At 42.6% G+C, this 14,676-nt stretch overlaps 1 protein-coding gene across 2 annotated transcripts in view; it reads left to right on the top strand.

The window, feature by feature from the left end:
* LOC118234126 (1-phosphatidylinositol 4,5-bisphosphate phosphodiesterase delta-1-like) overlaps positions 1 to 12,971 on the top strand; it is a 29,477-nt gene extending 16,506 nt beyond the window's left edge. For both annotated transcript variants that reach the window (XM_035430482.1, XM_035430481.1), the window contains exons 3-15: positions 1,911 to 2,139; positions 2,794 to 2,923; positions 3,465 to 3,693; positions 4,268 to 4,469; positions 4,838 to 4,982; positions 5,734 to 5,886; positions 7,962 to 8,108; positions 8,398 to 8,557; positions 8,709 to 8,825; positions 9,138 to 9,316; positions 10,389 to 10,521; positions 10,992 to 11,141; positions 11,795 to 12,971. In XM_035430482.1, the coding sequence (XP_035286373.1) occupies positions 1,911 to 2,139; positions 2,794 to 2,923; positions 3,465 to 3,693; positions 4,268 to 4,469; positions 4,838 to 4,982; positions 5,734 to 5,886; positions 7,962 to 8,108; positions 8,398 to 8,557; positions 8,709 to 8,825; positions 9,138 to 9,316; positions 10,389 to 10,521; positions 10,992 to 11,141; positions 11,795 to 11,886 (2,066 nt within the window). In that variant the 3' untranslated portion in view covers positions 11,887 to 12,971. The remainder of the gene's footprint in view (positions 1 to 1,910; positions 2,140 to 2,793; positions 2,924 to 3,464; positions 3,694 to 4,267; positions 4,470 to 4,837; positions 4,983 to 5,733; positions 5,887 to 7,961; positions 8,109 to 8,397; positions 8,558 to 8,708; positions 8,826 to 9,137; positions 9,317 to 10,388; positions 10,522 to 10,991; positions 11,142 to 11,794) is intronic.
* The last annotated feature ends 1,705 nt before the right edge of the window (positions 12,972 to 14,676 follow it).

Here is a 14,676-nt window from a genome sequence, read left to right as displayed (position 1 = left end):
TTGGTTTGGAATGAAAACCTGCAGGACGGAAGTCAATGGCCACTGTGCTAGCATCACAATAATGTGACATAAATATGTCCAGGCTACTGGCTACTGTCATGTCATCAATTTATTTCACTTCAGAGCCATAGAGGAGAAGTTTTTCCTTTATTCCCACACCATAAATACGAAGTAGAGCATGAGAACATGATAATTACCATGGCAATGTTTCTTTATTGCCCTTGTGTTCCTATTACATCAGCAACCCAGAGAGAAAAGAGGCAATACATTCATGAGCAAGATTAGACACAGACTTGAGAACCCTTACAACTGCTATTTCACAGAGAAAATACGCTAAAAGTAGAATCTGACACGTATCATAGTTAAAATACAGTTGTAGAATTGCAGGTTAATGTTAACTGTCTACACAGTTAATAATTAATATGCCTATTTCATTAATGTAGGGGGTGATATTTGGTGATAAATGCCTCTTTGATTAAACTTTCTTGCATGTACTTCTGTAAAAGCACACTTTAGTAATGGAAAAGGTCAAAAAAGCACCACAGAAAGACCTGTGAGGCATTTGGAAATGGAAAGACTGCTTTCTTTCACGTGGATGCCACCATGACCACTTTAACAGAGAAGATTATGAAAAATATATTGTGCACTTATAAGCTGTCTCTAATGTACATGCAAGCATAGTATTTTCCTGAGAACTTTGCATGTCAAACACAGGCAAACCTGTTTTTTTTACTGACATGAAAATAAATTTTCAATATTTGCTTTGGCAAATGTCCAGGTAGATGTATGCTTGCTCAGCACCTCACTCACAGTAACAGAATCAAACAAAACCAAGAACAGTTTCTCTTGACACAAGACTAGTGTTTTAGCAGCTGCACGGTGCTGGCACCCGAACAAATGAATATTGGCATGACGCATGACGGCAACGCACAATTAATACACGCTTTCTGAAAGTCGATCAGTAAGCGCAGCCAATGTGGTTACCCTGTGAAAAAATACATGTTTCCCACATACGGTATGAGAATACAGCCCTTATCACTCTGGGAGGATTGCTTTGCTCACACAACAGTCCATTGTGTGCGATGGAATCTGTCTGGACCCCTGACTGAACAGAAACGAATTAGGCAGCGGGCGCCAGGCTCAGAGACGATCGCAGCAGTGGCGTAGTGGCGTGGCGGCGTCAGGGCGCATCAGAATCCGCAGCATTCAGGGCGCAGGAAAAACAAGCCGCTGCTGTGAGCAGGGAAGCGCCGATGGGCCTCCCAAAACGCTCTTATTTTGATAGGAAGCTCGGGAGGAAGCCCTGACTCTCATTGTCACCTAACAAATGTTTTTTGTTGAGATAGTTCCCACTTCCTCTGCGCTGCTCATTGGGGTGTCCCCGTGTCACCCCCTCCCACATCCACCCACCCCCCCCCCCTCCCCCCACCACCACCCCATCCCATGAATCATTGTCTGGCCAGATTACTCATGGCCAACCTCTCTTAAACTCTTTCACAAGAAGATAATGTTGGTTTTCATATCAGTCCCAAGTAAAATGGATGAATGAAAATTGTGGCTATTTTCTGTAAAATTCACATAGGGGATCCCCTTAAAAGGTTAAGAGCAGGCCTTTTGCTGCTGCATGCGAAATTGTGTTTGCCACGCTTCACGGGCTTCTTCCTCGCGGCTGGTTAGCGGGCACACAGCTGCAGACACTTCCTGTCGATAAAGGGAATTGGCAGGGCCAGCTGTGGACCACAGGGAGGCCTGTCCCTTTTTCTGTCTCTCTCCGTTTCTCTCTCCCACATCCTGTCTCTCACTGTCCCCTCTGCTCCCTTTCTGGGCTCCTTCGAACCCGGAGCCCAGGGCGGGGCGGGGCATGGTGGAGGTCAGGTCCTAACATGGCGGCTCTGTAATCTCACCGGCAGTCTCCATTGACGACATTGAGGCGGTGCGGGCGGGCCGGCAGTCGGAAGGGCTCCAGAAGTACACGGATGACCAGGTGGAGAACCGCTGCTTCTCCATCATCTTCAAGGGCCGGCGGAAGAACCTGGACCTGATCGCCAGCTCCGAGGAGGAGGCCAGGCAGTGGGTCACCGCCCTGCAGAAGGTCATCAGCAACATGCGCAACCTCAACCGCCAGCAGAACACCGAGCAGTATCCTTCCACATCGTCAGATAACGCACTCCCTCAACAGGGAAATCCACCCTTCTTTCCCCCAAAAAAAGTCCATACAGTCCATACAAAAATACATACAGGAACTAACAAATTCTTTTTGCCCTAATCCCCTTGACCAAACCCCTTTGGCCAAATACCACCTCCTTTCTCTCATTTTCTCTCTAATCCTGGTTGATGAGAAGCACTTCGCTCCACTATAGTTGCCAATGGTGAACTGCCAGTTGCCACACATTGCTGGTTCTCCCCATGTGCAAAGTTGTATAGTGGTTCTTCCCATGTGCAAAAAGAAGGCATTGCTCACACATGCCTGGGGAGCGTGGTAATGATATTTTTAAACAATTTTTTTACGAAGTAGATTGAGTAATTGTAGTTTTGCCAGCTACATTTCTCTTTAGGGTAGCTTTGCTATAGTTCTACTATTTTTGATGAAGTAATTGGTAGTTAGTACAAATATGCTTTGAGAGTAATTTACCCAACACTGTATTTAACATATTGTACCAAAGAGGGCTGAAGGAAAAAACTTAAGTTTCTGCAGGCACTGAAAGAAAGTGCATCATATAATCGTACACCATCATATTCAATTTGCCATTATGATCCAAAACCCATGCAAGCTGACCTTACATTAAAGCTCAGCTGGATCTACAACTGCATGCGCAAAGCAGACAAGAACAGCGACAGCAAGATGAGCCTGAAAGAGCTGAAGCACTTCCTGCAGCAGGTGAACATCGAGGTGGACGACGACTACGCCCAGATGCTGTTTGAGGTGAGGAGGCTCGGACCCTATGCTGTCGCCCTGGCTGACCCCGTGTTTCCAGTTCTGCCCCCAAAGTGAGGGTGGATACCAAGCCAGCTTCTGAGAACCCATTCTGGGAAACGTCACGGCCTTTCTCTGGCCTATGTGTGAGACGGCAAGGCTTTGGATAAACTTCTGAGGTGATGTGTATATCTGGGCCATTACAGCGGCTAGCTAGCTATAGCAACAAGCACTCAACTGAAATCTGATCCCAAACAACAGGAGCTGTAGCCACACCCGCCCCTCCCCATACAGGTGCGCCACACCCAGAAACGTCCTGAACATGTGAGAATAATAAGAAAATGTGCACAAATTTGGCAAAAGTACTTAAAGATAGAGATTGCCAGTGCATTATAGATATCCCTTGGCATGCTTATTTTATAACATTTTCAAGTAAAAATCCTGCATAGTATGCCTTTAAGGCTGACGGCAATTTTTTGAGCGTCTAGGCTCTGAAAAATATCGTCTTTCTGCAGAGATGTGTTTAATTTGAGGTGCTTCAATTTCACAGAAATGTGACCGTTCCAAGTCAGGCTACCTGGAGGGGCCTGAAATTGAGCATTTCTACAAACTCCTGACTGAGCGGGAGGAGATCGATGTCATCTATGGGCAGTACGCCACGACAAACGGCCAAATGAGCAGCACGGACCTGCTCAACTTTCTGCTCAAGGAACAGCGGGAATCTTCCTCTGTAGATGATGCCCTCAAGCTCATTGAGAAGTACGAGGTGGACGACACAGGTGAGGACGTCCATACTGACGAGTCTCCCATCACATGCTGACTTTAACATTCTACTGTGTAGCATGTACACACGTACCTCATGTTGACAAATGCCAAAGGCATTCAAAAGCCTAGAATCAAGACAAGATGCTGAATGCTCTCATATACCTGCACTAAGGAAGCAATTGAACACACCTGACTAATCAGAAACACCAGTAAAGAAATTTGTCCTAACCAAAAGTGAAGTGAAACCAAAATGAAAAAAATTCCCTTTAATAAAAAATGAGGATGCACTTTAACCACATCGGAATTCTTTGACCGCAAATTTTAAATTGTGGAGTACAGAGCCAAGTCAAGAAAAAATATGTATCCTTGTCTAAAACATTATGGAAGGTGCTGTACATCACAGCAGTAATCATACACCCTAATAAAAAGCCATTTATATAGACATATTTTCACTTATACACCTGGTATTTACAGCTACACATTACATTACATTACAGGCATTACACCCACCTAAACATGCAGTGGCTAACTTCCGATATAAGATGGCGACAATATAACCGAAACGTCTGCCACACTCTGAAATTTCAGCCAAGGAGAAGCAGCACATGACCCAGGACGGCTTCCTGATGTACCTGCACAGTCAAGAAGGTTTGATCTTTAACCCTGCCCACAAGGGGCTATACCAGGACATGACTCAGCCCCTCAACCAGTACTTCATCTCTTCCTCCCACAACACCTACCTGATGGAGGACCAGTTGAAGGGGCCTAGCAGCACTGAAGCCTACATTCGGTAAACAGAGCATCTCCACAGCCCGTTCCAGGACATACATACACAGAGCCCTGCCAGCGTCTTAAATTAATCTTTAAATATGTATTATTAAATAATATTTTCAATAAACTGCCTTTATATGTGTTAATATAGGCTTCATGTTCTGTATTTTATGCAACACTGAGTAAAACTGGTATATTTTCTAATGCCGTAAGTGTTGCTTATTTTTAAATATATCTGCTTTTTCCTTAAATATCATTTTCCTTAAATGATGTATTTGAACACATGCTATTTTATAATATTGGTCAGAGATCAGACCTCTTTCACAGATGTAGAAGGTAATTCACTTTTCGGCAAAGCCTGACCCTGACAGCCGTGGTCTTCCTCAGGGCGCTGATGAAGAGCTGCCGCTGTGTTGAGCTGGACTGCTGGGACGGGTCACAGGGTGAACCGGTCATCTACCACGGCTACACCCTGACCTCCAAGATCCTCTTCAAAGATGTCATCAAAGCCCTGAAGGAGTACGCCTTCAAGGTGAGCCAGGGGCTGTGGCGTTCTCACGCCTGCACGGTGCCTTACTGAATCTGACTCGCTTTAGTGTTAGCCAGGCTGCACCTCAGTGTGCAGTGTGTTTGATGTTCTGGACAGTTACAGATTGAAATTTAATTACAGTCCATTCCACGTTTCCCTTCTATTTGTACAATAATTTGAGTGCAACGAGTAGTGTTGGCCACCGAAACCCAGTACCACTATGCCACTGGTTCCCTGAGCTGCCGACTGAAATGTTTTCCACCACACACCTTAACTAGCTAACATTACACTGGCTCTGTCAACTTAGTCAGTGACAGCATGTGGTATTAGCAAGCTAGTAAAGTTAAACTTCGGGACGGGAAAAAAAAAAATGCCAGAAGCAAATAAGTATACATTATAAAATTATTTAAACAAATAAATTATTAAATAGATATATTTTTGCATTTGCAATAAAAAATGTTCTTAATGTCACAGTTGGCTCTTTATTTTAAAGAAGGTATCGGTTCTGGCACCGGTACCATTTCAAAAGTATTGTTTTTAGCACTGGTATTGGCAAAATCTAAATGATACCCATCCCTAATGATGAGCTATATAATATAATATATAATATGTATATATTGAGATATATTTGACTATTATTCTCCTATACATGATTGAGGTAGTGTGTGCAATGTGGTCATTACGTGACTGTGTCTCTTGACCTCCCCAGACCTGAGTATCCTGTCATCATTACTGTGTGTCCTTACCTCACCAGACCTCAGAGTACCCTGTGATCATCTCCCTGGAGAACCACTGCAGCTTGGAGCAGCAGAAGCTCATGGCCCAACACATGACCTCCATCCTGGGCAGTGCTCTTGTCACAGCACCCCTGGGGGAAGAGATGCCCACAGACTTCCCCTCTCCTGAGGTGAGCACTCCTCCATTTCCTACTCTTCAGCCACTCCTAAACCCAGCTGCAGCGATCCACACACGGAACAACCGCTACGTTTTTTTATAGTCACATAATTTATGTTTAAATTTGACAAAATACTGTATATATTAACTGTTTCATTATATTGGGCAGCTGCAGAGCGAGACTGTAGCCTCTTTATGTTTCCTGTCCCAAAGTCAGATATGATTAATGTTTTAAGAAGGTGCAACAGGCTTCAAAAGAATATTGGTTTTGAAATGACTGTCTATGATAAGGGCTTAAGTTCATAAAGTTTTACAGTCTGTGTCTGTTAATGGCATGGGGTCACAGTTACTTTCTCTGTTTTAAAAACAGAATCTCTCTTAGTTGTGAAGTCAATGACACACATTCGAAGTTAGGAGTGTTTGTTAGTTTTTTTTTATTAGCTGGCTCTTGCAATTTCACCACCCACTGGTTTAACGGTTTCACACTCAGTCAATACTTACAGTTCTTTGTAGGACACTTTGCTGCTAGAAAATGCCACACCCTGCCCTTCTAATCACCTGAAACAAGATCTAGGTTTCAGCTTATGCTCCTTGTTACTTGCAACTAAACTTCACAGCACAGACCCAGGGCAGAAAGACATGCCTGATCTATTTTTGTGAGTGCAGGTGATTTATATCAGAAAAAAACACCTTGGGGCGTGAGCTCATTATACCCACACCTTCAGTTATCTCCCTTTGCGTCTCTCTCATTGCACACTGAATCCAGTCAGCAGTGAAATACCTCATATCACACATTAGGCATGGCGCCATCGTGTGGTGGGGAACAGAGCTAGAATCTGAGCTTTTCTTCATGGAGAGTGTACGTTTACACAGGCTGCAGAGCAGTGGCCTTCGATGAATTTTATCCAGAGGAACAGGCTGTGAAGCCTTCGGATTTTCAGAGAAAGGTGCCAAGAGGAATTTTAGCGATCACTTTTAGACAGGACCTTTCAGTGCTCCTCTGGAGAAATGTTGGGAATGTCTGCAGATGGCTTTCATCTACTGTAACTCACCAAGAGCTGAGATTTGTCGCCCCAGTTTTGGTAAATGCATTACGGGCTTTTTGCCCAGCTCCATTTTGAGGCAAAACCCATCTGGCTGTGCACCTTGAAGAGGTGAAAAAGTGTGCCCTAGCCACTGTATGACGCACTGTAAACATTGTTGAAAATTTACGCTATGAGAACATGGAAGCCTAATCAGGTTCAGAGTCCAACCAGAAAAATCCGTCTGCAGCATCCTGTCACGTCCACACCGTGAAATGACCTTTAAGGTTACGCTAAAAAAAAACTTGTAATGACTATGATGATGTTTTGACTACAGGGGATTTGTATGCCAATTACACATTACATAATATTTATCTTTCCTTCCCCCACTGGCTGCAGAGGGAGTGTCTGTGTTTGGCCATTACCACAGCTATTAACTGGCTTTTCTGCTGCTTTCTTTTAGAAGAATACTTGATATCAGGTGTCTCATTGCAGCTTCAATGATGTTGTCATTCATTGGTCGCTTCTGCATCCATTTAAACACACCATACTTTTACTCCTGACATGTCACCTTAAGGTCACACGTAATCTCTCTGGACACTCTAGCCAAGGGCTGTGCTGGTGCACCAGCCTGACCCTGCAACCTGTCAATGCTGACATGAATCTCTGTAATTCAGTTTAGCTTTAAACCAAAACAAGTTTGGCCACCCTCTACATCTGCTGATAACTCAGATGTGTAAATAACCATAATTATATTTCACTCAACGCTACAAACAGCTAGGTGCATATATTGGAATTTGACAAGGTGATTTGAAGCAATGTAATTGTACAATGCACAATGTCTTCATTATTCACCTGAATGTGGAAACTACATGGTGGGTGTGGTTGGTATGGCAGTGACCCAAGAGACACAGGTGGCCAGCCCAAATTTGGGAGAGAACATTTCTCACTTGTATCCATGTTTTCCTTATTTGGTAATGCCAAGTTCCAAGGTCTGTGTTCTCAGGCTGCGATTGGATAATGCGAGTGTTGGACACGATTGAAGTGCGTGTATTCATCTCCATAGGACCTGAAAGGCCGGTTCCTGATCAAAGGAAAGCGTCTGAACAAACTGGATGCCTTCTATACCACTGAGAACAATGTGGAGGACGAAAGTGTGTCTGAGGACGATGAAGCTGCAGAAGCAGAGGGGAATGAGGAGAAAAAACCCAAGGTACCCTGCACCTCCAGACTGGACTCAGTCCACTGCTTCAAAGAGATTCACCCAACTAGAACTGTGACTGAGTAACTGCCTGGGGATTTGAGTCCCTGTGAAATAATAATCCTGTCAGGAACACTCGGTTTCTGTTTGTGATAGTTCATGTGCTGCACTGTGAATGATGAATCATCAAGTATGAAGTGAATCATTAAGTGAGACTTTGCGTGAGCGGGGAGGACGGTAGCATATTGCACCCATTCACTCATAAGGTCGCCAATTTCACCCACAACACTTCTATTTGCAGAAGAAGACCAAGCTGAAACTGGCGAAGGAGCTTTCTGATATCGTCATCTACTGCAAGAGCGTCCACTTCAATGGCTTTGAGGATGCTACAGACAACCGGGCCTTCTATGAGATGTCGTCTTTCAAAGAAGGAAAAGCCGTAAAGCTGGCTGAAGAGTCAGGTACTGCATACATCCCACCGTGACCCAAACATTCTCCACTTTTCTCGTCTGATGTTAGCTAGTAGTTATATTACAATGAAACCAATGTTAACTTTAAATATTGGCTACTTTTTGTATGATAGGTGTATACTGAAATTCTTCTCTGTTCCAGCAAATGAATTCATTCAGCACAATATCAGCAAGCTGAGCAGAGTCTACCCTGCGGGCTCCCGAACAGACTCCTCCAACTACAACCCAGTGCCACTGTGGAACGCCGGTTGCCAGATAGGTATGAACGCTCACCTTCATCCACTTCCAAGAAGCTCTGATCTAAACCTGTTTCTGGTCACAGGGCAGCGAGCTGTCCAGCTACTGTTTTGTGCCTTTTACACACACGCTCAGAGCGGGAAGTGTGGTCAGTGGCGATGTCTTAATGGTACAGATAAGCTTCCTCTGTTTGATCAGGAGGTTTGAACACGAGACATAATCCTGTCAAAATATATGCACCACACAAACGAACACACTGGACCTTTATTATAAGAATCTGTTTCTCTGACCACACTGAACACCACTGACCAAACTCTCACCACTTGGTACCCAGTGGCCCTGAACTTCCAGACACCCTCTGCGGAGCTGGACCTGAACCAGGGCCGGTTCCTTCCCAATGGCTTTAACGGGTACATCTTGAAGCCGGCTTACCTGCGGGACCCTGCCTCCGAGTTTGACCCCATAACACTCACCAAGGGCGAGTGGCTTCAGCACAAGATTCTACACGTCATGGTAAGAGAATCTCACAGCACCGTTTATATATGCATGCTTATCCTGACCGCTCTGCATATGTGCTCCATTAGGTTCCCCACAAACTGCATATTACCATTTAGCTTTTCTTGCATTATTTTACCAGGCTGGCCAGTCGTGGAGGGGCTCTCCCTCTATATCCAGGTTCCTCCTTAGATTTCTTGCCACTGGGGAGGTTTTTCTCACAACTGTTTGAGTGTTTTTTTATTCTTTTATTCTCACTTCAGATTTTTGTTACCTCACTTGCTGGATTTTCAGGGATTCCGGCTTGTTCTCTAATGTTTCCTACTTCTCGTTCCTGTGAAGTGTTCTTATGAGCACAGTAACTATACACATAAAATTGAATTTTTCCAGCTCTGCTCCAGGACCTTCCAAGTTCAAGTTAAAGTAACAACTGTTCAGTAATTACTCTAGTAGAGTAACAACCTGTTCTATAGTTCCCCTGTTTGACAACAGGAAAACTACAGAACAGGACTCAAAACAGCATGTAATTTCACCATTGGGACATAGTAAGATGGTTGTAAAAAATGGCTCTGTGCTCCCCCTAGTGGCCAATGTGCAACAAAGCAGTAATTAGCTCCAAGTGCCCTGTATTTTGAATAACCCAGTTATATGGACTGCATTTATATAGCGCTTTTATCCAAAGCCATTTACAATTGATGCCTCGCATTCACCAGAGCAATTAGGGGTCAGGTGTCTTGCTCAGGGGCACTTCGACATGCCCAGGGCGGGGGATCGAACCGGCAACCCTCCGACTGCCAGACAACCGCTCTTACCTCCTGAGCTATGTTGCCCAAAAGCTATGTTCTTCCCAAACTCCCCAATCCCCCGTCTTCAGAAGATGCTAACTCTATGATTTACACTGTGGGTCTTGAGTTGAGGCCTTGGTGATCCATCAGTTTGAGCGAGGGCATACCTTATGTGAGATTTATGCAGCCCAGTTGCAATGTATGTGTTCTGAATGTGTTCCTGAAAACATTCTACGATCAATTAGTGGACTCAGCAGTCCCCACACAGGAGTGATGATGTTAATCGTAGTAATTTGTCCCATTAGATCATTTCAGCCCAACAGCTCCCCAAACTGAACAAGAACGCGAAGTCCGTTGTGGATCCCCTGGTGAGAGTGGAGATCTACGGCGTACCAGCAGACACCACATCCAAAGAGACGGTCCATATTAGCAACAATGGTATGGGTCTTCCCATCTCTCCCCCCTTCGCCATGCCGAGTAGCTGGAAGCCCCCTTATTGCATTCCCTTTAAATTCACAGTTTAGCGCAGAAGGGAGGTAGTTTCGGCCCATAAAAGCAGCGGTGCAGGTTAGCAGTTAGAGTATTGGGGTGACTGTTTCATTAAGTTTGCTGATTTGAATCCTGGGTGATGTATTCCCTTTTGACGCTGGAGCCAGGTGTTTAGCCAGAATTGCCTCAGTGAAATATCCAACTATATCAAATGAATAATACATGAGAAGCATCTGCTATTTGGCATGGAGAAAGCCATCTAAAAAGCAAATGTGAATTGGTGATGTAATAAAAACAAGGAGTAACAACTAACGGGGCTTAAGCCAGTAAAAGGGCATAAAAGCAGCATCTGAGGAATCATGTGGGCATTCCGTCAGACGCCCGTCCAGGTCCTGACAGTCATGTGGGTTTCTCCTCAGGGTTCAACCCCATGTGGAACGAACAGTTCCAGTTCGAGGTGTACGTGCCAGAGTTGGCCATGGTGCGCTTTGTGGTGGAGGACTACGACTCCACGTCTCAGAACGATCTCATCGGACAGTACACCCTGCCCTTCACCAGTTTACAGAACGGTGAGTCCCCTCCCCACCCCCCACCCCCCACCGGAACACAGCCACTTCACATTCAAGATGAAATTCCGAACATGCTTTCATTACGTAGGACAAAACAGCACATTTTGCTACCTTCTAACTAAATCAGTGCCAGAGGCCCCTCAAGCCTCAGCGATTGAACTTCCTGTCAGTTTGTAGGCTGTAGTGGTCAGTTGTCCTTTTTCCCTGACTGTTGGCTTTTGTTTTTGGATTTCTTTGGAAAAGGTGGCTACAATTGAACCACATCTTCTTTGTCCCGTGTAAATAGTTGTTATTTTAAGCTGACAATATTCATTGAGTAGAAATAAAGAGGACTAATGGAAATAAATGAAAATGATTTTTATTTTATTTTAATGTAATTATTAGAACATGATTGTTTCCTTCTTATTTCAAAGGTTCAATTATATTTGTATACAAGATAAAAACATTCACTGGACAGTTTCTTGTTTTAACCCTATTTAAATGTTTTTACATTCTGCTCTCATATTTAGTAATTTTGATATGTAAAAATCATCATTTCAACATGCTGTGTAATAGCAGCAGATTTTTCATATATTATGCCCCTTTTATGGTTTTTTCCAAATCCATTCCAAACATTTCCTTCATCACCTGACCCTCACTTCATGTTTCCTCAGGATACCGGCACGTTCCCCTGCTCTCAAAGAATGGTGATGTCATGGCTTCAGCGGGACTGTTTGTGCACATGATGGCGGTTGATGCCCAATAAGCCCCGCCCTCTCCTGTTCCCCAGATCTAAAAGCCAAAATCTGTGTGCTTTCCAAAGGAATTCCACACAACCTGTTTTTACACACTGCAGTCATCTGTAATTTTTTTAACCTTTTTTCTTATTCTCAGAATCAACAGATGCAAAGTCATTTTGGTTACTCAGTTTGCTGTTTTTAGAAATAGATTAGTTTTAGTATGCTTCTAATGAAATGTTGTGTTTATAGACACAGAGATATTAGTAGGACTCAGAAATGAAAGATTTTAAAGACATGTGGATGTCCACGGGATTCAAAATGCTGTTATAGGCACAGGGATATCAACAGGATTCAGAATGCTTGACGTTAAAGAAACACTACACCACTGAATCTTGCCCAGTTCTTGCGCTAACAATCATGTCGGTTCACAGTCCAGAAGAGACACGCTAATTAGATCAGACTTAGCGTCACTGATGATTGCTATTGCAATTATAATAACGCAGCTCACCAGAAACTGAATATGCTCTTACAATTCATGTGTTTTTGTTAGTTTATTGTGATTATTCAGCATAAATTACAAACATGATTACAATCATAGCATACTAAAAGGAACAAATACTCTGGGATACAGAACTTTTTGCTCATATGACTGTTTTTGATGTGTTTATAGCTATCACCTATGTCCATAGTTAACAATACATTTGATATGTTTTCGTAAACATTTTGTGTGACTTGGAATAAGCCTCTATTTTACCATGATAATCCTTTTGTTTTTTTCAAATCAATATTTTAGGAAATGAATTTCTGAATTGATAGTCTACTCACTGCTTTTGATATTCAACACTAAACTTGGTATTATAATCAAGGATCCTATCTCAAAGATAGTTTCACAGACCCAGACTATTTGATGATCTTTGAAGCCAAACATGGAAGAAAAGGGCCTGTCAGAGTGCCATCTAAACACCTGAATATTCTTTAGCCTTCAAAGACATGGTGGATTTATACTGATATTGGACTCATGGTGATCAACCATTCTCTATCAGGTTCTTAGAATATTAAGAGTCAGGGTCTGTGAAAGCAGGTATTTGCCAATAAAAGACTTGTATCAGTACACTTGTATTTTTATTTTCATTGTCTAAAGCGGAGAATATTTTTTGGTATTACCTGTTTGTACACAGGTCGATAAAGCCATATTTTGTATTGAATTGGCTTTCCTTAGCATGCTGAAGTCAGAAATACTTGGATTCAATATTTTTTCTGAGGTATTTTTATGCATACATGTTTTGACACCTTCTGTGCCTTAGAGCTTTACTGTAAATGAAACAGCTTCAAACCTGCATGCACATTTATGGGTTGGATTTGTATAAGCCCCAAAATAACCTGATTTAAAGCCAGCCCACCAATGCATTTGTCATGTTGCTTTCCTGTTTTGAAAAATAGTAATAATACTTATATATATATATATATATATAGAAACCCAGAGACGTGTGTTAATCAAAGCGCATATACGTGAAATATGCTATACGCTACATGACACATGAAAACAGTATCCATTTTGTGGACCACTATGTTGTGCATACTGTGTAGAGGAAAGAATCTGGTCCTTTGTCTCAAAATAGCGATCAGCCATTCAATCAGAAAATTCCACCAGATGTTGGTGTAAAAAAACAATTCCTTATCTCATAATCCTGATACAAGTCTACTGTTTGTTACCCTCATCATGTAGTTGCATTTATTTAGTTTCGGCAGCTTATTTTCCATGCGTGCTTCCCACATATTGATATGCATGTACAACCTACCATATACTTAGAACAAAATTATTAAAATATGATAGCTTTTCTAATTAAATGACAGACTCTTGGCTAAGTTGCCTAGTTGCACATCTTTTTTTTTTGCTTTTAGTACACTGCTGTTTGCAAAAATAATGAAAAATAAAAGTAAATTATTAAAAACTTGTTTGTGACTGTTTTCTCTTTGCAATTCCAAGTAATTTTTACATAAAGTGATTTTAATTATTGCATTGATTTGGCATTATTTCGCAACTATGGATTTCAGTATGGATGGAACAGGATTATTATTAATAATCAATAATTAATTAATTGGTAGGAAAAGAAAAATTAGATCCTCTTCTGACCTTTTTAGTGAAAGCTACATTATCAGAAAATGTGCAACACCCTACCCATCAAAGTACTGGAAAATGGCCATATTAAGGTCAGATATTAAACATTTATGTTCACAGGAGCCTATCAAAGGAGGGACAAGCTCTGTTGGCTATATATCCACACACAATGTCATTTCCAGAGACAGGCACTTGCTAAAGACTCAATGCCTGCAACAAACTGAGGGCCAGGTCACAAGTAGATTGACCTGAAGCCCAAGGATTTTCATTTACTCACATGAAACTGGGAAGTTTTGTCCCTGAGTTAATAGCCTACTAATTAATCCTTACTAGAACAACATAAATTGGTTAAGAGTAAACTAATACAATTAAAAAATTAAATAAATAAATTAGAGAGAGAATCCAAAACCGATCTGGCTCAGGAGGATATGCAAAGCATTACAGTCATCTTGTACAATACCAGTCAGACTGGCTGAAGTCATAACAGCTGCCACAGATGACGTTCATTTGCTCCTGCTATTACAAGTATTTTGAAACAGCAGTAGCCTATCCATCACCTCAGCAGTGATTACAGGGCTACAGCACTGCAATTTGCAAATCGTATTGGTCATCTCACGCGGGAAGTGGGGTGCTGAGATTGCCGCAAGCAAGTTCATTGGCCATAACTTCAAGCCGCGTTCAACAACAGCAGATTTTA

The sequence above is a fragment of the Anguilla anguilla genome, chromosome 8, assembly GCF_013347855.1.
Source record: "Anguilla anguilla isolate fAngAng1 chromosome 8, fAngAng1.pri, whole genome shotgun sequence".
Classification (NCBI taxonomy): Eukaryota; Metazoa; Chordata; class Actinopteri; order Anguilliformes; family Anguillidae; genus Anguilla; species Anguilla anguilla.
Note: the sequence above shows the minus strand (reverse complement) of the source record. Positions and strands in the feature narration are given on the sequence as shown.